This window comes from Felis catus, chromosome D2 (genome assembly GCF_018350175.1).
Source record: "Felis catus isolate Fca126 chromosome D2, F.catus_Fca126_mat1.0, whole genome shotgun sequence".
In the NCBI taxonomy this organism is placed as follows: domain Eukaryota; kingdom Metazoa; phylum Chordata; class Mammalia; order Carnivora; family Felidae; genus Felis; species Felis catus.
The window spans coordinates 11,282,688-11,308,956 of record NC_058378.1 but is presented as its reverse complement, the minus strand read 5'-3'; the positions used below and the strand labels follow the sequence as shown (position 1 = coordinate 11,308,956).

At 39.4% G+C, this 26,269-nt stretch overlaps 1 protein-coding gene across 9 annotated transcripts in view; it reads left to right on the top strand.

The window, feature by feature from the left end:
- The window catches only part of RYR2 (ryanodine receptor 2), a 757,942-nt gene that overhangs the window by 604,177 nt on the left and 127,496 nt on the right, over positions 1-26,269 (top strand). For all 9 annotated transcript variants that reach the window (XM_023240368.2, XM_023240367.2, XM_023240360.2 and 6 more), the window contains 8 exons: positions 6,448-6,508; positions 7,728-7,966; positions 9,632-9,713; positions 16,369-16,499; positions 19,443-19,763; positions 20,858-21,098; positions 21,693-21,780; positions 24,806-24,898. In XM_023240368.2, the coding sequence (XP_023096136.2) occupies positions 6,448-6,508; positions 7,728-7,966; positions 9,632-9,713; positions 16,369-16,499; positions 19,443-19,763; positions 20,858-21,098; positions 21,693-21,780; positions 24,806-24,898 (1,256 nt within the window). The remainder of the gene's footprint in view (positions 1-6,447; positions 6,509-7,727; positions 7,967-9,631; positions 9,714-16,368; positions 16,500-19,442; positions 19,764-20,857; positions 21,099-21,692; positions 21,781-24,805; positions 24,899-26,269) is intronic.

The following is a 26,269-nucleotide window of genomic DNA, read 5'->3' as shown; positions in this document are numbered from 1 at the left end:
CAGGCTCCAGGCTCTGACAGCTCAGAGCCTGACGTGGGGCTTGAACTCATGAACCAGGAGATCATGCCCTGAGCCGAAGTCAGACACTTAACTGACCGAGCCCCCCGCCCCAGGAACTCCATCAATCAACATTTATTGTGCTCTGCTGTGTGGGGTCATCCTTTCAGACTGTGAGAATAGGAAAATGAAGATTTCTGCACTTCTCCACTGTGACCATCGGAGGCCAGTCCAGGCATCAGTCATCTGTCCTCTTGGAACAAACTGACCATTCTCCCTGAATCTCGTCTTGCTCTTCCAAAGTGTGCTCCACAGCAGTTGGATCTTCCCACAATCCTGTCTTTCCTATCACTCTCCTGCAGGTTCAGTGGCTTCCCTTTTCTTGAGAAGAAAATTTCTGAATCTGGCCACATTAGTGTTTCATAGGCTATCCCCTAAGTACCCCTCCATCCACCTTCCCTGCCATGTTCTGGCCTGCTGTCTATGCTTCAGCTTAAGTGGCCTTCTCTCTGCTTCTTAAAAGTATCATATCCCTTTCTGTGCAGGGTCTTTCCACCTGCTGTAATGGCCTACTAGAATGGGGTCCCCAGACATAAGTCTCCTCTCCAGTCCTTCACACTCAGTGGAGTAAACTGCACACCTCATCCTTCAGATTTCAACCCAAATATTACATACTCTGTCAGGAAAACCTTCCCCAACCTCCCTGATTTTAGTCCCTCCCCCTACTCTTAGAACATTCTGTTCACTCGAGTACCTGTCCTCCATGATGTCCCCAGAGTCACATCCCTGTCTGGCACAAATCTCTCGGCTCACTGAGGGCTTGTTGTATCTGAAGCCTGGCACATAGTAGGTCTTTTACCCATGTCAGGTGACTGAAGGAATGAACCAACTAGGTCTTGCCTTTAGGAAGCCTACATTCCAAAAGAGAAGAGCAGACACTTAGAACAAAGAGATAAGGGCTCTTGATTTGGAATTTTCTTACGTTCAGAATAACTGAAATTTTACCTTTTTTTTTTTTTTGGTTTATGAGATGATTAAGAAAAATGTATCCAATTATCCCACATTTCATTAGAATCACATATATATATATATATTTTTATTTCTTAAGGTGTCCAAGAAACCACTTAGGGTACTTACACTGAAGAGGAAGTAATGCATAATTAATGACTATTCAAACAAGATCATTAAACCCAGCCAACTGTGATCCTTTCACCTAGAGGAACTATTTGAGAAGGCACAAAATAGTTATCATTCGGAAGCCTTTTCTACTTTCACACTTTCTGGTAAATTGTTCACGTATTAGTGAGATAGCAGATTGTCCAGAGAGCTGGAGAGTTTCCTAATCTGATAGCAGAGACATTTTTGGGAATGCCTGGAATCAACCAAACACTCCAAAATTGAGCATAGTACTCCAAAATTTCTTCTGGTTTGTCCTCAGTGACCCTAGAACCCAATGTGGCACGTCTTTAATTTGACTCCAGTATTAGCCGCAGGGATATTAAATAGGGTAAGTATTGTCACATATTTATTTATTGTTTATTTTTTTTAACGTTTATTTATTTTTGAGACAGACAGAGCATGAAAGGGGGAGGGTCAGAGAGAGAGGGAGACACAGAATCTGAAACAGGCTCCAGGCTCCAAGCGGTCAGCACAGAGCCCGTCGCGGGGCTCAAACTCACAGACTGTGAGATCGTGACCTGAGCCGAAGTCGGCCACTTAACCGACTGAGCCACCCAGGCGCCCCAGTATTGTCACATATTTAAAAGAAGCAGTAGTTCTTGTTAAAATGTTGGGTTTTCTCCCCCCAGGAAGAGATGCCTGATTTAAACTGCCGTGTAAATCTTAATGTTATGTTTGCAGAGTTTCAGTAGTAAAGTGATACAGTAGATTCTATCAGTTGGTATCTCTCCCTGATCAACAAATTAATGTGTTAAATTTATGTTGACCCATCTGTTATCTCCCCACCCCCAAAACCCATTCAAGTGTTTAAAATGAGGACTGCTATCTTGTATCAGGAGATATTAGAAAACTAGTACATGTACGTATCATCCCTAAGAAGGTTCAGATCGTGCTTGTGTTTAATGGGACACATAATGAAAGGAAAATTACTTAAAGCACTCAGGGTCTCTGAGGATAGTGCATATCTGAAAATTGGACATGTCATTATGCTGGGAATTTAATAGTTCAGTTATGCGCAATGTGCTGCTTTTGCTGAGTGTTGTTGAAATCACTAAAATATTGTTAAGGTCTTTCCCTAGAGTAACAGTTCTGTTCTTTCATGACAGTATACATAGCAAAGACAAGAGTTTCCTGGATTTAACTTGTTTTATGTGCTATATAAAAAATAACGCATTTCTTGTGAAGAAATAGGTGAGAAACGACAGAATTAGAGACCTATCATGAAAATAGTATCAGAAAATAGTATTAGAGCGATAACAGATATTTCTTTCCTTTGAACATACCACTTTGAGAGAATGTACTTACTTCGGGGTAAATAAATAGAATATGTAATTATCTAAAATATATTTTCAATTTAACTAAAACTTCTCACTAGGTTAAAGTTTCAATAATTTTATTCTGTTCAGTGTCACAGACTTCGGAAGTAATGAAGCCATTGGCCCTTTTCAGTCTCTTTTTATCCCCTCATAATTTTGAGAGAAATTTGTGCCTCTAGCATAGTTTTATTTCACATTATTAATGAGGATTCTGCCAAGATTAATCGTTTCTTCAAAGAAGCGAACACAATGAGGTATTGTGTCAAGAGCCATGGGAGACAAGTGAGGATGAAGAATAAAAATTAGAAAGTCTGTCACTGCTTTCCCAGTGACTCGAAACATCTGATTACAAAACGGAAGCAGGACATCACACGTCAGATTTTGAATAACATTGAAAACTCCTGGTTTACAGGAACCTTATATTAAAAACCATAAAGCAAATTGAGATTAAGATACAAAAGGAATATTTTGACTCTAACCTCTTTTAATTTTGTTGTTTTTATTTAGAGAGTTGTCGTGTTTTATGAGTTGGTACAATCATTGTAAAAACCAAACGTTTGCTGTCTCTTGCTGTCAGATTCAGGGATAGGTTATGATTTTAGTTATGTACCTTTCATGCTTACGCACTGATGGGAACACACAACCTCAGAGACAAGTAGGCAACTAACTCATGGGTGTTTCCTTAAGTGTTGGTCAGTTATGTTTAAGACAAGGGAAGCAGTTTGGACCTTGAAAGAGCATAAGCTGGAAAGTATCAAACTTTTGGTTTTTATTCTAGTCCGAGTAGTGAAGACATTACATGTAGTTAAATACATGAAAATACAATCATCGCTTTAGAATTTCATCATCTTACTCCACTGTCACTAGCCTTTCCTGTCCTTACCGATAGTGTGATTGACATTTCTGGTAATGGCGATCCAGAGAGCCTTCAGAAGGGCGGGGTGCACGGGGTTCTTATATTATTTAAAGTTCTTGCTACATGCTTTATCTCTTCAAAACTAATCATAAGCTACGCCTCTACCCCTGCTGGTAGAATTGATGCTTTTGCTTGGTCTGCCCAACAAGATGTTGAAGATTCAATTTGTACTTTTTCTACATTCCTTAGGGGCCTCCCCCCACCATTTTTTTTTTTTACACGGAGATGTTTCCATTCAAAGTTATACTGCGTCTAATATGGGGTATACCAAAATGTGACGATTCCCAGAGCTTATGGTGGGTTACTCTACAATCACAGAAATCTTCCATACGCCCTATGCATTTTCCTCTGACCCCCAGAACTTGTCTGGCCACTGGTAGTATTTCCTATTCTTCACAGCCCACAAGATTTAACTGAATACCTGCTGTTTACCGGACACTATTCTCGGGGCTGGCCTACACCAGGAACAGAAATCCCGCCTCACGAGTTCATAGTGAATGGAGGTTTGCAATACCCCAGCCACTCCTTTGGAAAAGGCTCAAAGTACAAACACTGGTCCTCTATAGGAGGAGACAGCAGACTGGAAGGGAAAGGGAAAAAGAACTGAGTTTTAGGACAAAGAGTGAGGGGCCAGCCTCTCTGACTTGGGGCTAACTAATAACTTCCATTAGAGTCTCACACGTTGCCTTGTGTCCCCTCTCCCTCCTGGGCCTTCTCTTTCTCATTTTCTGGGCCGTATCCTCCTTATCTTTCACACTTCCAAACATTGGAGGCCCTGAGACCTTTTTTTTCTTCTGTATTTATGCACATGCTGGCCAATTTCATTCAGGCCCATGATTTTTCAAAGTATCTGTATGCTTATGGGGCCCAAATGTGTAGCCCCAACCCAGCTGTGTTCTCTGCACTCCAGATGTGTGCACCGGCAGCCTATTCTGCTTCTCTACCTGACATTAATAGGCCCATCATGCTGAACCTGCCTGAAGCAGATTGAGCTGCCCCCAGCTCCCTCATCCGGCTCCCGTCCCGTGCTCTCTCTACATCAGTAAATCTTACCACCGTTCACCCAATTGCTCATACAAGTGCTCACCCAATTTTGGAGTTATCCCTGATTCCCATCCGTCTCATTTCACGTTCAGTCCATAAGCGAAGGCTTAAAATGAATTCTTAACTTCTTCACTGCTGGTATCCTAATGCAAATTCAGTGTCATTGACTGTAGCAGCTTCCTAACCGACTTGCACTCTTGCCCTTCCAGAGTTTTGCACAGTGTGAATTAGTCCTTTTAAAATAGAAACCAGAACCCTTCCTGTTCAAAACCTAAGGATATTTTCTATTGCACCTGAAAAAAAAAAAAATCAGACCTCTTGCTCTAATTGCAAAACCTGGCCAGTCCCTTCCTCTCTACCTCATACCCCCCTTCTTTCCCCTGAATCTTGATCACACATCAGCCACCTTCACTGCCTTACGTGGAACACCAGCTTCATTTTCTGCCTCAGAGCCTTTGCACATGGTGTTCCCTCTGCCTGGGCCCTTCTCCCAGATGTAGGCATGATTTGTTCATTCAAATCTCTGCTCAAATGCCACCTTCTTAGAGCCTTGTGACCACTCACCTTATTACCCTACCCAGTTGCTCTTATCCCTATTCTCTGATATATGTATGTATGTGTGTGTGTGTAACTATATATATATAGTTATATAATTAATATATATAAATATATAGTTTTTACTGTAGCCTGGTATTAGGTTCATATTGATTTTTTTCTTAATATTTTATTAACTGTGTCCTCCATTAAAATGCAAGTACCATGAGAACTCTGTTTCACTTATAACTGGAAGTTTCAGAATGCCTGGTATTTGACATGTATTTATTGAGTGAATGAATAATTAAATGAGTAACACTTCCATGGGCTGCAGTGAAAGCCCTACGAATCAATAGACAGGGACATAACAAATTCTGCCTTTCTGCTGATTTTGTCTTCATTATTACCAGAAATTCTGAGAATCAAAGCACGAGATGAATGGGACATTTTATCAAAGAACTCAGAGTCTAGCAATGAACACCTTAGTTTTCTTTTTTCTTATGTATATCATATCACTAAACTGTCTTATCCAGATTCTAAGGCAGTTGTTAATTTTCATATAAAGATTTTTTTTTTTTGCCTAAAGAATGTAACATACTCAAATGTTATTAAAAATGTACATTCAGACCTCAGGACCCGGGAAATGACTCTATGTATTATAAATAGGGAACTATAAAATGAGGAGGCAATAATGGCAAGCTGTATTGTGAGTGGCCAAATTACTTTGTAACTTTGGATTCATCATTTTATTTATTTGCTGTTATGTATCTTCATCACAAAGTCAAATAGGTACAGTAATTCATCATTCCTATTTCTGTACTTTCTGGTAAAATACACAGTTAAAATGGGTGAACGTCATCTTTCGAGAAAAGCCATCCCCATTTCAAATATCTGAGAAGGGTAGGATTTAATTTCTTCAGCTTCTGATGCTTATTTACGTGATAGTTTGGTGGCTCGTTTTCACCGAAGGCCAAAAACACTTGGGCAAAATAATTCATCCTAATGCAGCTGAATGGAGTAAGAAAGCAGAGACGCTTGGGTAATTGCAAAGGAATTCAATTTATTTATGGGACTTTTAGCCCATCTCGTTTCATAAAGGATATGAGCTGATTTTAAAAAGTTGCTACACATTATGACTTAGGAGGAAGATGAGCCAATATGGGGAGGTGAATATATTTGAAGAGTTCAGTTAAAACACTTCAGCCTGGCACAGTGCTTTGAATGCTTCTTGAGTATGTCAGCTATTTGATGAAACATGCTTTATTGCTTTTCTACTTACATTTGCATAACCACTTTCGAGCAGAAAAACCGCATGATTTTGAACTTGATTATCAAAAAATCTTGTTAATTGAGTTACTGTCGGGTTGTACTGTTGACTAATTTTTGGTACACAAATATTACCAGAAAAGGTCGCTGAGAAATCCTCCGGGCAATTTATATAGCATTTTGTTTGCTCTTTAGGAAATGATGCCACATCAATTGTCAACTGTCTTCATATTTTGGGTCAGACTTTGGATGCAAGGTAAATGGATATGTTTTTGTCTAAGTGAGCATAGTAGTGCTACACTTAAAAGAATATTAAGACATTCCTTGTCTCTTGATTTCAGTGTTTGGAATTGTAATAAACACTTGTGGGTGAAAACGTATTTTGTAAATTACTAATAAATGGCATTCTGTTATTTTTGTGATCATATATATATATCGTTATTTAAATTTCAAGCAATGTCTGTAGCAGCTAGGTATGTAACTGAAGGTTGAAGCGGGAATGTATCATGTCCAGTAAAGATGATGGTAAGCTGCAACTTCAGAGGTCTCAGTAGCTTCTAGGTGGGGTAACTTGTGTTCCACACTTGTGGTAACATTTAGCTTTATAAGGACATGAGCTTTATTCTTATTTTACAGATGAGCAAAGTGAAGCTTTTGATTGCATAGTAAGTGTGGAAGTAGGCCAGTTCCCAAGTCCGTGTACTTTCTACTCTGCCCTCCCAGCCACAGGACTGGAAACCCAATCGTTTGCCTAAATACCAAATCCGTGTATCTCACAGGATTGATTCAGCCTTTAAGTCATACATTTATTTCACTTATTATCCAGGATAGATCTAAATAAAAATTCCTCCATGTCTCCTACAGAGAATACCCCATGATACTCTTGGGTTCTTTATTTTTGCCTTTAAAATTTTACTTGAGGTGTTTTGTATAATAAATGAAAAAAGTAGATGCTATTAGATCCCTTCATTTCCTACTAGAAATAGTGGCATTTGGGGGTCACTTCTGTACAAAGTTCAGCCTTTAGAGGCTCATTTAGCTCATGGCTACACTTCACTCCTAAAACATTTACATCATTTAATGACTTGGTGTAGCAGGGATTCAACGTTTCTTTCACAGCCGTTGCCTCAGAAACCGTTTCGGTCGTGTTGGATTTGGGGATTAGCTGGCTCAAAACCTGTGTTTTGCTCATTATGAAACAAATACTCAAAATTGCTAGAAAATACAGAGCATGAGCGCTGCCTCTTGATCTGGGCCCTCATTAAGTTGACGGTGAAGACATTTGGGAAAGGTTATGCATTCACGGAGCAATATATTACTGTAAATTCAAGTACGTTGAAAAAGTTTATTGAGGGTGAATTAAAGTAATTGGCTGAGTGAAAGTCACGGATAAGTAACCAAAGTAGAAGCATGTGTTATTTCTATTCCACTTGGTCCTTTTGCAAGGTGTCTGTTCTCCCTTCTCTAATTGCCAGGACTGTCATGAAGACTGGCCTGGAGAGTGTTAAAAGTGCGCTCAGAACGTTTCTGGACAATGCAGCGGAGGATCTGGAGAAGACGATGGAGAACCTCAAGCAGGGCCAGTTCACCCACACCCGAAACCAACCCAAAGGTGTTACTCAGATTATCAATTATACCACGGTGGCTCTGTTGCCAATGCTGTCATCATTATTTGAGCATATTGGCCAGCATCAGTTCGGAGAAGATCTAATATGTATGTAAACCTATTACTTAGACTTTCACTATCTAATAGTACAATGAGAAATTGTAAAAGCCCCATCAAGCGCTGCTTATCCATTGAAATGCACTCTTTTTTTTTTTTTTTGCCCCTGGAACATTCGGTTGACATTTGAGTTACAGAAACCATTCTTAGAGAGGTAGATCACTGAATCACATGCATTCACAGAAGGGACCAGGAAGGTAGTGGTGGTGGGCAGTCATTTCCACCTTGTTCAAGTGCAGGTTCCAAATTTTGCTGCTTCTCTGTTCCCTCTTTCCATGGAATTTTTCTAATGCAGTTTGATCACGGGATGTGCAACATTGTTTTCCAATTACGTCTGAGTCAGTGCACATTGTTCTACAAGCTGTAATTCTGACAAAGTCCGTGGCTAAACAGTTGGCCTACTACAGTGGCTCACACGCTTTCTATTTGTAGGTTTTGGTCTGTTTTTATGGATTTAACCGGCTATTTTTGCATAGATTTCCATAATTATTAAAAATATCCACAGAACGCTAATAGCAATGCGAAACACAATGATACGTGACCTGTCCCAATTTCCGACTCTCCTACTGATGTTGAGCGTGAGAGATGTAAGCCCTTGTTAAGTGGGTCTTAATGACATGCCTACTCAGACTCTCCACCTTGTAGGTCTCCCAGTGAAGTACGGCTGTGTGTGAAAACCACTGTGTTACTCAGTGGATGACACAGCCGCTACTCGCGGCACATGTCCTTGAACCATTGTAGGAGCACTGCAGTGCAGTGTGGACACGGAACCAGGTCCGGAGGACAAGGATGATTTCTGCATTCATGTCATGGTACATTCTCCAGGAAATACTAGAAGAGTTGGGATTAGAAATCCAAGGTTCTTAGATTTTCTTTCTTGCCTTTTAAACATGCCTTATCGGATCATAGATCACCTATAAGGTTTTATTTTAGTTTCTGGCTTCTCTATAAGATTGGCTTCCCGATGCTTCGAATGTCAGGTCAAAAACAAGTAATTCACGACCTCCTCCAGCACTCTCATTATTGTTCACTTAGGTGTTAAAATAAAAGACACAGTCTTTATATACCTTCAAAACAGGAGACACAATCTGCCTGACCTTCCCAAATATTCTTGTGTTTAATTTTATTCTTGAAATCCTTTTTTCTTCCATCTACAGAAAAATTATTTTTAAAATGTTCCTGAGAATGTTCCGAATAATTATAGTCCATTCCATAGAATGCTTTCAGCTCCTTAAAGAAACGAATTTTGCTTGAGAAGCAATTTTTTATTTCATTTTACATATCTGTTTGTTCTAATTTTGCTTTAAAAACAATTTTTTTTAATGTCTATTTATTTTTGAGAGAGAGACACACAGAGCATGAGCAGGGGTAGGGCAGAGACAGAGGGAGACACAGACTCTGAAGCAGGCCCCAGGCTCCAAGCTGTCAGCACAGAGCCCGATGTGGGGCTCAAACTCACGAACTGCAAGATCATGACCTGAGCTGAAGTCGGACATTTAACCGACTGAGCGAACCAGGCACCCCTAATTTTGATTTTTTTTTAAAAATGCTAAAACATAAGTATGCTCTCAATATGGAATTTTGGTTTTATTCTAAAATTTCTTACGACAGTGTATAAATAACAAGTGTTTTTGTTCTGTTTTTATTTTTCCTTAGTGGAAGATGTACAGGTGTCATGTTATAGAATTCTGACTAGCTTATATGCTTTGGGAACCAGCAAAAGTATTTATGTGGAAAGGTAAGATTTTAAAACTAACTTTGTGTCAATATCTGTTTCAAGTGTTACAACCATTTATTTCAAGTCTTTGCTTTATCATTTTTTCCTTAGTTATACACTAAACAACGAGATCAACATATTGAATTCCTTGGGAGTAATTGAACAATCTTTAAGCTAAATTTGAATTGATACAATAAGTCGATCAAGTTATGTAAAAAGAAAAAAAAAGTAAAGCACTAATGGTAAAGACCATATTCAATGTAAAGATTAAACATAGCATTTATGAGTCCAGTTTATGAAGGAATCTGCTAGAAGAGTTCCTCGTATGTATCTGAAAAGCAAATTAAGCATGAATATAGGCAGTTATTAAAACCAGCTTTATTTTTCATGTTTTCGCATTCAAGATGAAGAGATCTTCAGATGATGTGGACAGGTCAAGTTCAGGTGTCCCACTGAATTTTAAAATAAGAGGTCACTCGCAACTTCAGTAAAAAGATTTCTGTGAAAAAGAGAAGAAAAAGACGGCAGTCTTTTTAAAGACTAGACTAAAGAAAATGACATTCGGCGAGAAGACTGATGAAATAAATCAGTGAAAGGATATTCTAATAGAATAATACTGAAAAGTTGTAAATTCTCCCCCAGTTAATCTACTACGATACAGTTTCAAGCAGAAATTTGGGTTTTGGGGTGCCTGGATGGCTCAGTCAGTTAAGCATCTGACTTCCGCTCAGGTCATGATCTCATGGTTCATGAGTTCAAGCCCTGCATCGGGCTGTGTGCTGACAGCTCGGAGCCTGGAGCCTGCTTCGGATTCTGTGTCTCCCTCTCTCTGCCCCTCCTCTACTCGCATTCTGTCTCTTTCTCTCTCAAAAATAAACATTTAAAAAAAGTTTGTTTTCTTTCTTAAAGTTTTTTAAGAAATTTGTTTTTTATTGAAATTTGGGAAATTCATTTGAAAGTTCATTTGAAAGAATGACTCACAAGACTAGCCAGTAAAATTTTGAGAGAGGAAAAGGTAGTGTGAGAGTACTCACTCATCTGGCCTACCAACTGTTAAAACTTATAAAGCATCAATACGTAGGGGTGCCTGTTGGCTTCGTCAGTTAAGGGTCTGACTCTGGGTTGTGATGTCACCACTCCCGAGATTGAGCTGACAGTGCAGAGCCTGCGTGGGAGTCTGTCTTTCCCTCTCTCTCTGCTCCTCCCCTGCTCATGCTGTGTCCCTCTCTCTCTCTCTCTCTCTCTCTCTCTCTCTCTCTCTCTCTCTCTCTCTCAAGATAAATATTTTTTTTAAAATAATAAAAAATAAAGCATCAATAATTAAAATAGGGTGGCAACTACATAGAGCTAGAACAATTAATCCATATAAAAGGACAACTGAGTTCACTCTGAATATTTTTTACCTGTATTTTCTTTAACACATATTTTATTAACTTTATTTTTTTTTTTTTTTTATTTTGAGAGAGAGAAAGAAACAGAGCACACAAGCAGGGAATGGGTAGAGGGAGAGGAAGAGAGAATCCAAGCAGGCTATGTGCTGCCAGCGCAGAGACTGATGGGGAGCTCAAATCGCAGACCATGAGATCTTAACCTGAGCCAAAGTCAAGAGCTGGACGCTTAACCGACTGAGCCACCCAGGCGCCCCTACCTATATTTTCAGTTAATCTCTTGTTATATGATTTTTAGGGCTTCAAATATTTTATACTGAGGGAGTTTTAAAATTTATTGTTACCTCATTTTTGAAAAATGAATGTTTTTTTCATTTCCATAAATAATGTTAATCTCCGTTCATAGTTTTCTATTTATTTATGTATATATATTTAAATATATATAAAATCCATATATATTTAATTTTATTTGTTTTAGTTATAGTTTAGTTATTGTCTCAGTTTAGTTATAGTTCAGTTTATTTATTTTAGTTACAGATTAAAGAATAGGCATATATTAAAGGATCATGATAACATCTCACTGTCTTTCCAGAAAATTGATTCACTTGACACTGTCAAATTTTACAAGAAAAGCCTTGTTTCCTCACATTTTCCTCATTTCTGATTATTATTCTTTTTACTATTTAAAATACAATAGTTAAAAATGGGATCCAATGTTAATTTCAATTTTTTTTTTTTAATGTTTATTTATTTTTGAGACAGAGGGAGACAGAGCATGAGCAGGGAAGGGGCAGAGAGAGAGAGGGAAACACAGAATCGGAAGCAGGCCCCAGGCTCCGAGCCATCAGCACAGAGCCTGATGCGGGGCTGGAACTCGTCAACTGCGAGATCGTGACCTGAGGTGAAGTCGGACGCTTAACCGACTGAGCCACCCAGGCGCCCCTCCAATGTTAATTTCAAATGCACTTCCGTAACTCCCACTTCTCAGCCATTGTTTTGTGTTTACTCTGCCATTTTTCTTTATGAATTGCCTTTCATATCTCTTGTCCATTTTCTATTAATGTGTTATTTTACTGATTAGTAATGAATTTTATCTATTAAAACCATTTTATTTATAGCAAATATTAACCTCTTGCCTGTTCTTTTTCCCATCTTTGTGACTTCTAGCATTTTTATAACTTCATAGTGCTTCTGTATGAAACTATATAAAGATAATATCTTATGACCTGGGAATTTTTTTTATATAATCTGTCAATTACTTCATGTGTGTTTATTCTTCTTAGTTTAATATTTTTAGAAAAGTGATACCATACTCATAACAGCTAGAAGTTAAAATATTTATCTCTGGGGCACTTGAGTGGCTCAGCCGGTTGAGCCTCCGACTTCAGCTCAGGTCATGATCTCGCAGTTAGTGAGTTTGAGCCCCGGATCAGGCTCTGTGCTGGCAGCTCAGAGCCTGGAGCCTGCTTCGGATTCTCTGTCTCCCTGTCTGTCCCTCTCCTGCTTGCACTTTCTCTCTCTCTCCCTCTCAAAATAAATAAACATTAAAAAAAAACTTATTCTTTTAGGTTTTTCATTCTTTTTGTTGTTTACATTTAGCTTTTTAATCCTTTACTCATTCAATAAAAATTGAGTAAGCACCAGGTTCTGTGATAACAACCGTAATAAGCAAGATAGATCCCTACTCTCAAAGACCTTAGACCTAATGAGGAACAAAAAACAAAACAAGTAAAGTGAAGAATGTAATATTGGCAGCTTATCATGGGTCAGTGAGCACACAATAAAGAGAATGACATGGGGTGTTCGGAAATGTATGTTTTAGAACGTTTTGAAACGCAGAACTTTCCTCCATTCAACAGAAAGAAGGTAGTAGGTAAGTCAGGTATAAATAGGTGTGTGTCTCCTGGCTTCCATTTTTCTCAATGAAATATACCTCAGCCAAGTGATGATTCAGAAAAGAAATGTAAGAAGTTCGAGGAAAGTAGTGAATGTCCGGAATGATCATCTCTGGAGTAAGAAGGGAATTTACTGAAAATGAATCTGAATTTCATGTTTCTCTTTAGGTGTTATGTAGAATTCAAATTAAAAATTTAAAACCATCCTCCATGTGGAAAGTATTTATCTTTAAGTGAAACGTCGTTGACATACAATGTTATATTAGTTTCAGGTGCACAGCTTAGTGACTGGACAGTTCCCTATATTACACCATGCTGACCACTCTGAGGGTAGTTACCATCTGTCACAGCACAACATTATTACAATATTATTGACTGTATTCCTTATGCTGCACTTTTCATCTCTGTGATCTATTTTATATCTAGAAGTTTATTCCTCTTGATCTCCTTTACCTATTTCACCCATCCCCCAACCTCCTCCCAAAGGAATGATTTATTAAATATTTCTTTTATCTACTGATTTAAAATAAGACCTTCATTCTATACTGTGGTAATAGATTAAATAGGTTATATTTCTAGAATCTCTATTTTGTTCTGTTATTTGACTTTTTAAATTATTAGATCAGTACCATGTAGCCTGAATTGTTAGTACTTTAAGATACATTGTAGTATCTGGTAATCCAAACTCTCTCATAACCTCAGCAGTGCTCTCATTGTTATTCTTTTTACCTCTGGGTTTTCCTTGATAAACTTTGGGATTCTTTTGTTAGGATCTAAAAAAGATACATTTTTTTTTTTAATTTTTCTTGCAGTTATAAAGTCATTTGGGGAGAGTATAAAAATGAAAATTGGGAGGGGTGCCTGGTGGCTCAGTCAGTTGAGCGTCTAACTTCGGCTCAGGTCATGATCTCGCGGTCTGTGAGTTCGAGCCCCATGTTGGACTCTGTGCTGACAGCTTGGAGCCTGGAGCCTGGTTCGGATTCTGTGTCTCCCTCTCTCTGCACCTCCCCCTCTCACACTCTGTCTCTCTCTCTTAAAAATAAATAAACATTAAAAAAAAATTTGTAATGAAAATTGGAAGATGAGTAAAAGATATCTTGGAAAAAATGAAAGAGTGTCACTGTACTAAGAAAAATGTAGGTATCTTAATAAGCATCATATTAAAAACCTGCTATTTCCAAAATATGAATAATCACAGTTGGTCTGAGAATTACTAATTGAATCAAAATTTTAAAGTAAATTATTAAATAGTTCACATGTATTATTAATAAAATAAAAGGACTTGTCCAGTCAGATGTAAGAGAATTCATTACTTTGGGGTCATATATGAAACATTTTAGGCTATTAAATTCTTAAATAAGTATATTCTCATTATTTTCAAACTTTTATTGAACTCCTATTATGTGTCAGAAATTTTGCAATTCTGCATCCCAGTTTTTAGGTAAGGAAAGCAAAACAGAAAGAATGAGTAATTTTCCTAAAGTGATACAAGTATCAGGAATAAGTTTGGGACTCAGGTCTGTCTGAATCAAAGCCTGTTCCCTTTGTGATTTCTTGCTGTCCTAAATTATTTTTAGTAATAAAATGTTATTCAGTGTTTGAATTAAACTCTGTGTTATTCAGTTATTCAGTGTCATTCTAGGAAGAGATATTTTCTCCTAGCTGACTAAATGTCTAGTCATTTTTAATTAAAATATTAAACTATTAGGCGTTGTTAATTTTATGTAGTCATATATTTTTCCATTAGGAATTTAAAGCTACCAAAGAGAATTGTATGATCTTTTCTTAGATAGATTTTATGGACTTTTAAAGTAAAATATTTATGTAAAGTAACTTCAGGAGGTCATAATATGCTGAAATAACTCATATTGTCCTACATTTAATAAACATGTGCCAGCGAATCCTTGGATTATGTAGGTAGCTAAGGGAAAGAGAGAATTTTTTTTTAACGTTTATTTATTTTGAGACAGAGAGAGAGACAGAGCATGAATGGGGGAGGGTCAGAGAGAGGGAGACACAGAATCTGAAACAGGCTCCAGGCTCTGAGCTGTCAGCACAGAGCCCGACGCGGGGCTCGAACTCACGGACCGCGAGATCATGACCAAGCTGAAGTCAGCCACTCAACCAACTGAGCCACCCAAGCGCCCAAGGAAAGTGAGAATTTATGTCACTGGCAGGGGAAGCCATGGGTCATGAACTGCCCTGAATCAATTGATCCCAGAATGATTCCTTAAACCTCTTCCTTCCCTTAAAAACGATGAATCAATTTTATGTGTTATTAATAGTTTTTGGTATATATTATGTCTTAATATTTCATAGCTACCTTGAAATTACTTAGTAAATTTTCAGAAAATTATATTAGTGTATTGGTATCACTACTTTTTTTTTTAATGTTTATTAGTGCATTTATTCACCTAATAAGAATTCTTCCTCAGTAGGTCATTATGTTCAAAAAAAGAAGAAGATGTAAAGAAAGGAAGCAAAGCCAAAGAAATGTCCAGACTCATGGGGGGGATTTGACAGGGTTTTTCTTGCTATTTTGGTCTATGATGTTTTAACTTATTTTTTAATGTTTTATGTATTTTTTTAAATGTCTCAAAAATATGGATGTATTTATTTTTGAGAGAGAGACAGAGCACAAGCAGGGGAGGGGCAGAGAGAGAGGGAGACACAGAATCAGAAGCAGGCTCCAGGCTCTGAGGGGTCAGCACAGAGCTGATACAGGGGTGGAACTCACAAACCATGAGATCGTGATCTGAGCTGAAGTCAGACACTTAACTGACTGAGCCACCCAGATGCCCCAGTGTTTTATTTATTTTAGAGAGACAGAGACCACAAGCAGGGAGGGGCAGAGAGAGAAGGTCCAGAGGATTTGGAGCGGGCTCTGAGCTGACAGCAGCAAGCCTGATGCAGGGCTCAAACCCACGAACTGTGAGATCATGACCTGAGCCAAAGTCAGATGCTCCCCCGACTGAGCCACCCACGCACCCCTTAACTTCTTTTTAAACTAACGGATAATTTAGCTGTTTTTAAATGGTGGAGACTTTGCTATTGAAAGCAGATGATGTTTTGCAATGTAGAAATTGGATTTGGAGGTTACTTTTATTAATTTGCGTGATTATTATCCCTCTAATGTTAGTTTTTTTGTCTTTAATTTTTTTTAAGGTTTTTTTTATTTTTATTTTTGAGACACAGAGAGCCAGAGCATGAGCAGGGGAGGGGCAGAGAGAGAGGGAGGCACAGAATCCGAAGCAGATTCCATGCTCTGAACTGTCAGCTTAACTGACTGAGCCACCCAGGCGCCCCTCTAATGTTAGTTTTGAACTTGTTGCCTTTAGTGTAACTTCTTCATTCACTTGGAAGACCTAAAAAACAAACATTTTGCACTTGTAGGCAACGCTCTGCGTTAGGAGAATGTCTTGCTGCTTTTGCTGGTGCCTTTCCTGTCGCATTTTTGGAAACTCATCTCGACAAACATAACATCTACTCTATCTACAATACCAAGTCATCGCGAGAAAGAGCAGGTAATGCAGAAGAAGCATGTTCAGTATTTGAGATATGACCTTGAAACATAATGACATCTACTGTATTTTCCTACAGTGATTTTTTTCATGGACCATTTCAATTTATTATCTCCAATGCTATTTGTTTTTAAATGTTATGATTTGGAATTCTCTGGAATGTTATATACTATCCCCATAGTGTCTCTACAAGAAAAGTCGTTTAATTTCTTCAAATTAGCCCTCCTAAGAATAAGACAAAATAATTGGCAGAAATGGAAGTAAATGGGTCAGTCTGATTTCTGATTCAGTTCTCTCTCATAGGTACAGCGAGCAGAGGGTGTTATTCATTATATTTATGGATTTGTACCCTTCAGATTGGTTTTTTGTTTTGTTTTGTTTGGGTTCACCAGATGTGTCTGTCTTCTTGGGACAGATTAATTCCAAGTGATTTTTTTCTCACAGTTTAGTCCAATTTTTATCATTTAAAAAACTTATAAATCTGAAACACAATCAGTGACTCAAATTTGAATCTGACCTTAGCATGTGTATTCTTTTTTTTTTTTTAACGTTTATTTATTTTTGAGACAGAGAGAGACAGAGCATGAACGGGGGAGGGTCAGAGAGAGAGGGAGACACAGAATCTGAAACAGGCTCCAGGCTCTGAGCTGTCAGCACAGAGCCCGACGCGGGGCTCGAACTCACGGACCGCGAGATCATGACCCGAGCTGAAGTCGGCCGCTCAACCAACTGAGCCACCCAAGCGCCCCTTAGCATGTGTATTCTTAAGATTTTTATGTACGTCTGTATGCATACTAGGTATCTATAAACAGTCATGCCCCGCATCATCTTTCACTTGGGAAAATCTATTTTTCTGGGTTGGTAGGCTCATTTTTCCCACTGTCCCAGTTGAAAAGCTTTTAGGACCATTGCTGATGATTTCAAGGATCGGTCTGTGAGAACCTGTTAGAATTATTTACTAGGATTTGAAATGAGTTGGATGACCAATAGTTAACATAGCAGAAATGACTTATTTCTCCAATCAGCCATTGAAAGCGATCAAAACAGAGTTCTCAAGGCTTAAACATTATGTAGGTGTCCTCTCATATTACTTTGTTTGATTTCTTCTAAGTCTGATACCGTATACTGCATTTCATTTGCTTTCCAGTAGCCCTAAAGAGTTCTCAAAACTTAGGCAAGAACTATTTGTTGTCCACAAGTGCATCCCTCTCTGTTAATGAGATCATTTCTCTGTGTAACTCCTCTTTTGAGGGGATCTGCTGGTTATACTTGTTTTATAATGCCTTTTATCAAGTAAGGAATCTTTTAAAAACTTGAATCGTCATTATTTAATTTGACCATTTTATAATTCTGATTTCCTATAACAGAGGAAGCTAAGGCAAAATATGTTGAATGTGAGTTAGCAATATTTCTCTGCATAATTGCCACAATATATTTGTAAATAGTAAAACATGGTTGAATTTGAGCTACTAGGCTTCTGTGTAAACCTGTTTTACTAAGTTGTCTTAGTTAGGATTTTTGACTGATTAATCCTTTTGCTGTGAATCCAGAATGAAGATCTGTTATTTATTGCAGAAAAGGAAACACACAGAGCAGATAATTTACCTGCTTTTGTTTCTGTAACACATCATTTGCATAACAAAGTAAAGGAATTGAAGCATCCCCTTTCATTCAGGTTTTAGCCATCCCACGAGTAATTGTTTGCAACATACACTGAGGGAAATGGGGGAGATTTGACACAAGAAAGTATTAGACTTGGATTCTTTCTTTCAGGGGGGTTTTAGTTGCAGTACGGGAGAGACTGGTAGATACATGTGACAGAATTCAGAATAAAGAACACTAAGGACACAAAAATGCAGTGTTCATTGAGGATACCAGAACGGCTTAACTGAGTTGGTTCAAGAGGAATCTTGAAGGGCCCCTGGATGGCTCAGTCAGTTAAGTGTCTGACTTTGGCTCAGGTCATGATCTCATGGTTGGTGAGTTCAAGCCCTGCATCAGGCTCTCTGCTAACAGCTCTGAGCCTGGAGCCTGCTTTGGATTCTGTGTCTCCCTCTCTCTCTGCCCTTACCCCACTCGTGGTCAGTCTCTCTCTCTCTCTCTCTCTCTCTCTCTCTCACTCTCTCTCAAAAATAAACACTTAAAAAAATTTTTTTAAAAAGTTCTTCAAGGAGAAAATAGCCAGTAAAGGAGCCTGACAAAGTTCAGGAGGGAGTCCGGAAAGACTGAATACATGGAGATTAAGGAAAAGGGAATCTGGTCAGTGATGGGAAATGCCACTGTAACGGTTAGCCACGTAAGGGTTTGTGAAAAAGGGCGATCAGTTAAGTGGTGGGAAGCACTTTATGGAAAGTTAACTTTATAGAAAGCATTTATGGAAAGTTAAACAATCCAGGGGAGATTCGAAGCATCGCAGCAGGCTGCTGGGGAGGAGGCGCTACAGAGTATAATTATATGTTGTATGTTATATATATAACGCATATATATTATGCTGTGTACAGAGCATATATAAGTGGCTCAACATAGGGCCTAAGCATGGCCTCTGTAGTGGGGCATTGAGAACACAGGCCGAGCCCTGAACAGGGACCTCAGAACTCCTTGCTCTGAAAATAGGTGATGGCCGCAGAAGGATAGACCACACAGAAGGCCTGTAGGCAGAGACCTTTGATATTCTGGTTTGCTCTGAAGTAGAAGAAATGGTCATTTTCTGATCTTAAAGGAGTGAGGCGTGGTGGTAAGATAGGAACTTGGGGAAAGGAGAGAACTTTGGATATAGCTGCCACCAGTAAAGAGAGGGAGCCAGTGGAAGGCCCACCGGGTCTTGCCCAGCTCTGAAGCCCAGAGCGAGATGGCTGCTTGTGGCTGCCATACACAGTGGAAGTGTGGCCGTCCTCGTAAGTCCGTCCTTTCACTGAACGCGGTTCACTCTTACGTGTGTTTCTCTAGCTCTGAATTTGCCAACTAACGTGGAGGATGTGTGCCCAAATATACCGTCTTTGGAGAAACTCATGGAAGAAATTGTGGAATTAGCTGAGTCCGGCATTCGCTACACACAGATGCCACACGTCATGGAAGTCATACTGCCCATGCTTTGCAGCTACATGTCTCGTTGGTGGGAGCACGGACCTGAAAATAATCCAGAAAGGGCTGAAATGTGCTGTACCGCCCTGAACTCCGAGCACATGAACACGCTCTTGGGGAATATATTGAAAATCATATATAATAACCTGGGAATTGATGAGGGAGCCTGGATGAAGAGGTTAGCAGGTAAGAATTGGAGAGAGACGCATCACGTGAATTTGTTTCATTTCCAAAAGTCTTTGAAATAACAGAAGACTAGGGACACCTGACCGGCTTGGTCAGTAAAGCATTCGGCCCTTGATCCTCGCAGGTCATGAGTTTGAGCCCCACGTTAGGTGTAGAGATTTCCTAAGTAAAAGAACATTTTAAAATGAAAAGAAATACAGAACTACTAGAATTTTCCTATCTTGGGCCTCATTAATATTTTCTTCTGTGCTCAAAAAATCTTTAAAAATATTGTTTCTGTCACGCTGTTCTTTAAATAATAAAAAAAAATGTAGATTTGATCAGGCATCAGGTGACTTGTCATATTGATACAACTTTTAAATAAGTAAACATTTTCCTGATTGGACAGTCTCTGTAAGACTGATCAGGAAGTGCAGCAGCAAAAACTAATGGTTCTGTAGACAGAGACGAAAATAAAACTGGATTTTGAAACAACCCCCTTTTAGCGATTCATCTTATCAGGAGTGGGGAGAGGATAACCAAAACAGAGTCAAGAATTTACATTTGTCTGTCTTTGCACCTCCCACCTCGGACAATGTGGACCAGCTTCAAGGATGGACAAGATGGGTGTTTAAAAAATTCAGAAATAAATAAATGACCTGTGCAGTCTGAGTCTCCCACTGGGACAAGGCTGGGGAAGCCAACGCGGGATGGCTGTATGTAGGCTCGTGATTATTCAGTGGTGCCTACTCCTTGTAAAGAAAGAGCCAGAAGAATGTTTTCCATTTGGGGATTTTTTCTTCTTTTTGTGAAAATAATTGATTTCCAAAGTGAATGAACATTTTTTCCCCCATTCCAAATTAGCTGCCAATTAAAAAAAAAAAAAACAAGAAAGCACATCAAATTCAATTCAGTAATCATTTTTGAACAGCAACTGTGTAATTAGGTTTGGGACTAGAAAAACGCCTGAGGCATGGGCTGAATCCTGAAAGAAGCCTTGTGCTGGGGGAGGGGAGGCGGGCGGGGCGAAATCATGCTACAGCTGTAATTATAATCTGTCTTCTTTTTAATGCCTGTTGATGCAGAACAGAATATTAATGTCTGTCTTCAAACAGTATTTTCACAGCCCATTATAAATAAAGTGAAACCTCAGCTCCTGAAAACTCATTTCTTGCCATTAATGGAGAAACTCAAGAAAAAAGCAGCGATGGTGGTGTCGGAGGAGGACCATCTGAAAGCTGAGGCCAGGGGGGATATGTCCGAGGCAGAGCTTCTCATTCTCGATGAGTTCACCACTCTGGCCAGAGATCTCTATGCCTTCTACCCGCTCTTGATTAGATTTGTGGACTATAACAGGTACACTGTTCCCAAGGGATTCATTTCTCCGATTCAGTCATGGCCTTGCTGGGTTCGTGTGTCCTGATGAATGGCTTCATTCGCTCGGTGATGAGCTGGTGCGTGATTGTGACCTAACCAGATGTGTATAGACAAGGTGATTTTCACCAAGCATCTCGAGATGACAAAGGGAGATCTCATTAGTAGTCTGCCTTCTGCAAAAGTTAGCAGTTTGATAGTTACAGTGTTTAAATTGCTTTAAGTGTAAAACAGATGTACTCAAGTGGCCATCTAGGGCCTCTCTGGACAGCACACTTGCCCTTAGTTTGCTTGGTTTGAAATTTAACTTAACGGGTGATTTTTTTTTAAGTTTATTTATTGTGACAGCGAGAGAGAGAAAACAGCATGAGTAGGGGAGGGAGAAAGAGAATCCCAGCTCAGAGACCAATGTGGGGGAGCAATGTGGCTCAAGTAATGAGATCATTAGTTGAGCCAAAATCAAGGGTCGGATGGGTAACCAGCTAAGCCCCTCAGGCGCCCCTGAGTGGGTGATTTAAAAAAAAAAATCAAGTGGAAGGAGTAACTGAGACACCGCTTTATTTATATGTGATCCAGGGCAAAGTGGCTAAAAGAACCTAACCCAGAAGCAGAGGACCTTTTCCGCATGGTGGCCGAAGTGTTTATCTACTGGTCAAAATCCCACGTAAGTAGAAAAATATTGCTTCCGGTTTGGTTTATTTTAAGGGCTTTCAAGTTTTCTTTTTTTTTTTTTTGTTTTCTTTTTTTTTTAATGTTTGTTTATTTTTGAGAGAGGGGTAGACAGAGTGCAAGCCAGGGAGGGGCAGAGAGAGAGAGGGAGATACAGAATCCGAAGCAGGCTCCAGGCTCTGAGCTGTCCGCACAGAGCCCGACGTGGGGCTCACTCTAACTCACAGACCGAGAGATCGTGACCTGAGCCGAAGTTGGATGCTCAACCGACTGAGCCACCCAGGTGCCCCAGGGCTTTCAAGTTTTCAACTAATTTTCCAGTCCCTTTAGTAAATGCCTGTGACGGTGTTTCTCAAGCTAGCCTCCTAGGTATCCCTTAACTGGTGTGGAGACAGGACACATTCCCCGTGGTAGTTTGAAGCACTATAAACCTTCATTTGGAGTTTGGTAATTTGTATTAAAAAAAAAAAAGTCACTGAGGGGTTTTTAGTTGCACTCCATAAATGCTTTTTTCTGTTTGCCTCTAAATCTTAGGGTAACGGGGACACAGGGACGTGGCATTTTCTCCTCTAGGCTTCCCTCCTGTAGGTGTTTTGCTGAGCACCCAGGAGCACGCGTGATGCCTAGTTTGAGAAATGCTAGGATGGACTTGTGTTTTTCACTCACAAGATACATTTGTTTACTTGTTAAAGATACTACTTCTTTAAATTTGTTTCACACACTCTTGTTTCTACAGGAGTTTAGTTTCACGTACACGTTAGAATAAAATACAGTCCCTGCTCGGAATCCTGTTGAAAAGAAATTATAAAGTACATCTTTAGTGAATATTTTCACTATTTTGTATGCTGCAAGTGGAACTATATGTTTTTAAGTCTGAAAAGGGTTTTAATAATAAGAACTCGAGAGCATTCTGTAATTATTTTGAATAACTCGCAGAAAATGGGTTAAGTGAACATTGATTATTGTCCCAGATTATTTCAAAATCTTAGAATTTTTGTGTCAGTTATGAATCTGTGGCACTTCGTAAATGTGAGACTCCAAGAAAGGAAATCCTCACCCTCAGTTCCATTCTTTGAGAAAACTTCCTTGTTTATTTCGTCAGATTGTTATCCAAATCCGTTATTTTAGAAATGTCATATTTTAAAAAAAAATAAAAATTTCCCACTTACTTCATGTCTAGAATAATGCATAATATTTGTTGCCTGCCTCTGAGGAGTCTGTCAAACTTGATATCAAAATGTATGTAAAAACATACATCAAAAAATATAAGCACACTGAAATAATATATGAAATAATGGCCTTTTTAATATATGCATTTGTATTTCACATTGACTTTCATTTTCTGTGGTGCCTAAAATTCATTTAGGTCTTTATGTTCCTCTAGATAAAAAGCAAATGATTTCTCATCCCATGTAACTCATGTTGAGGGGTGCATTAGATGGTTCAGGGTGCTTTTCAAGGAATATTTGAAATCCAGAGCCCAGGACTGAATCACTTAAGAAAACTAAAACCTGCATATTTTCCCTTGAAGAACTGAGACTCTTCAACTTCGTTAATCACCAAAATACCAAAAACAGGCTTCTTTAAATTTATATGCAAGACATAATTTTGGAACATAATTTTGGAAGTATTTGGAGGAGTATTTATCATCATCAGTAGATTTTTAGATGAATGTCTAATGGTAATTTCAAGAGTAAGAAAAAATTCTGAATATGTACTTTTGAATCTCATGGGATTTTTTTCTTTATTAAAAATTTTTTTTAATATTTATTTATTTTTGAGAGAGAGAGAGACAGAGCATGAGCGGGGTTGGGGCAGAGAGAAAGGGAGACACAGAATCCGAAGCAGCTCTAGGCTTCAAACTGTCAGCACAGAGCCCAATGCCGGGCTCGAACTCACGAGTCATGAGATCATGACCTGGGCTGAAGTCGGACGCTTAACTGACTGAGCCACCCAGGCACCCTTTGAATCTCATGGGTATATTTAAAACACAAATCTGTTAGTGTGTGTCATATATATTCTTACCCAAATATTTAAAGATGAAACTCATGAGCAACCATGTTGTCATGAATAGTAAGATTAGAAGGTTAACGTGAGCTGAAGGAAAGTCGAAGCTTGGTCTTTTCACTGTCCTTCACACAAAATATGTTATTACTCATCAATTGTTAACATTTTGGATGCTTACTAGGAAATTATTTTATTTGAGTTTTGCTCATCCAAAAGAGGAAGAAGCTGAGGCATCTGGGTGGCTCAGTGGGTTAAGTGTCTGATTTCAGCTCAGGTCATGATCTCACAGTTCGTGGGTTCGAGCCCCGTGTCAGGTTCCGTGCTGACAGCTCAGAGCCTGGAGCCTGCTTCAGATTCTGTGTCTCCCTGTTTCTCTGTCCCACCCCCGCTTGTGGTCTGTCTCTTTCTCTCTCTCTCAAAAATAAATAAACATTAAAAAAAAAAAAGAGGAAGAAGGCATGTGCTTAGATTGTTAATTTCTGTTTTAAACCTCTGATTATTTCTACTTTCATTTTGTGTTTGCTTTCTTCACTACCACTCCTCAAACAGTTGACTTTGACTGTGTCCTCACACTCCTGAATTGAACATGAATAAAATAACATCAATAGTATTTGAAAAAGTAGATAAAATATCTGGCAGAATGGAAAGCTACATCATAGTTGTGCACGCCCCGTGTTTCTTCCAAGAAGCGGTCTGTGCCTTTCGCCAGCTGCATTGGGATTTGAGTACTGATTCTATCCCTTGGTAGGTGTGTGACTTTGGTGCTTAAAATATTCTGGATCTTAGTGTTCCCGCCTTTGAAACATTACATATTTGTATCTAGTTCCCAGAATTGTTGCCCCACGCCAAGCACTCTCATTATATACATAACAAATATTTGCTCCCTTTCTTATTAAATCTGTATCAAACTACTACTTCTCTTTGTAAAGACTTTTGGGTCCTGCGTAACCTCTTGATTCCATGGGCTTCTTATCTGTGTGGTTTTAACTGAAATTTTCTTTGCACCTTCTCAGAATTTCAAAAGAGAAGAGCAGAACTTTGTGGTACAGAATGAAATCAACAATATGTCTTTCCTTATTACGGACACCAAGTCAAAGATGTCGAAGGTATTAGTATAATGCGTTGTACTGTTCTAGAAAATGTCTGAATGTAACTTTCATTTGCTGATTTTCTTTTAGATCTTTTGAGGATGTATAACTGAGATTTTATAGATTTTGTAATATTATTTACCGATTAAACACATATGCATACACACAGTTTTAAGGAAACCTAGGATGTGAGTAGGTATGGTTAGACAGACCCAGAAATGACTTTCATGAAGGAAGAGGTTTTTACTCACAGTTTCCTAGAAACAGAAGGCGTGTCATATGGGGGGGGGGGGACATGTGGCAAAGCACTGTTGGTCTTGTGGCAGAGGGAACAAGGGGAAAAGGTGGGCAGGAACCTGTATTAGGGTTTTTGTGGGACTGGACGGGCAAAGCAGAGTTGGCTAGTTTGCATAATTTCAGTGGTCTCTGGGGTGTAAGGAGTGTCCCTAGTTGGGGTACGTAGCCCTGGGGCGATTAGGGCAAGTGGACGGAGGCCCAGGTAAAGGAGGCGGTTGGGGAATATAGGACTCTGGGTTGGTCGGTTGATCTATGAAAGGCATGCTTGCAGGAAAGTCGTTTATTATCTGTAGGACATGACTAGCTTTGGGAGGGGCGATCAAGGATCATCAAGACCCCAAGACATCAAAGTCTCAGAATGAAAAGGCATGCTTAACATACTCACCCACCCACCTGCAAACACACACACACACACACACACACACACACACACTCACACACTCTTGGACATCAGAATAATTAGCCGCATTGTTTAAGAACCACATGGATGGATTCCAGGTTCTCACATAGGAGATGTGGGGGGATACCTCTAAATTTTTGTCTTCTGTGTCACTCGTGTTAGGGAGGGGAGGACCTCTCCAAACACTTAAAGATCCATGCCTTTGTTATTTGAATTACCACTAAATAAGAAAATGAACAGATTACAGACACAAAGTATGTAACACCGAAAGTATGCTGCCAGACGGCCAGAGATGCAGCATAGTGTGAGTCTGGCCAAGGAAATCCGTCTCTAACTCCGTAAGTTATGGGGTGGCGTTTCCTTGGCAGGGACACCTGTTCCCCTGAACCCTAGGAGTGACTCGTGCCTGTCACCTGCTTTGTTGGTGATCACTGGGACGATTGAATAGCATCCCTCAACGCTCCTAGTCTTTTTTAGGGTTTTAAACGCATGCATTTGGGGCGCCTGGGTGGCGCAGTCAGTTAAGCGTCCGACTTCAGCCAGGTCACGATCTCGCGGTCCGTGAGTTCGAGCCCCGCGTCAGGCTCTGGACTGATGGCTCGGAGCCTGGAGCCTGTTTCCGATTCTGTGTCTCCCTCTCTCTCTGCCCATCCCCCGTTCATACTCTGTCTCTCTCTGTTCCAAAAATAAAT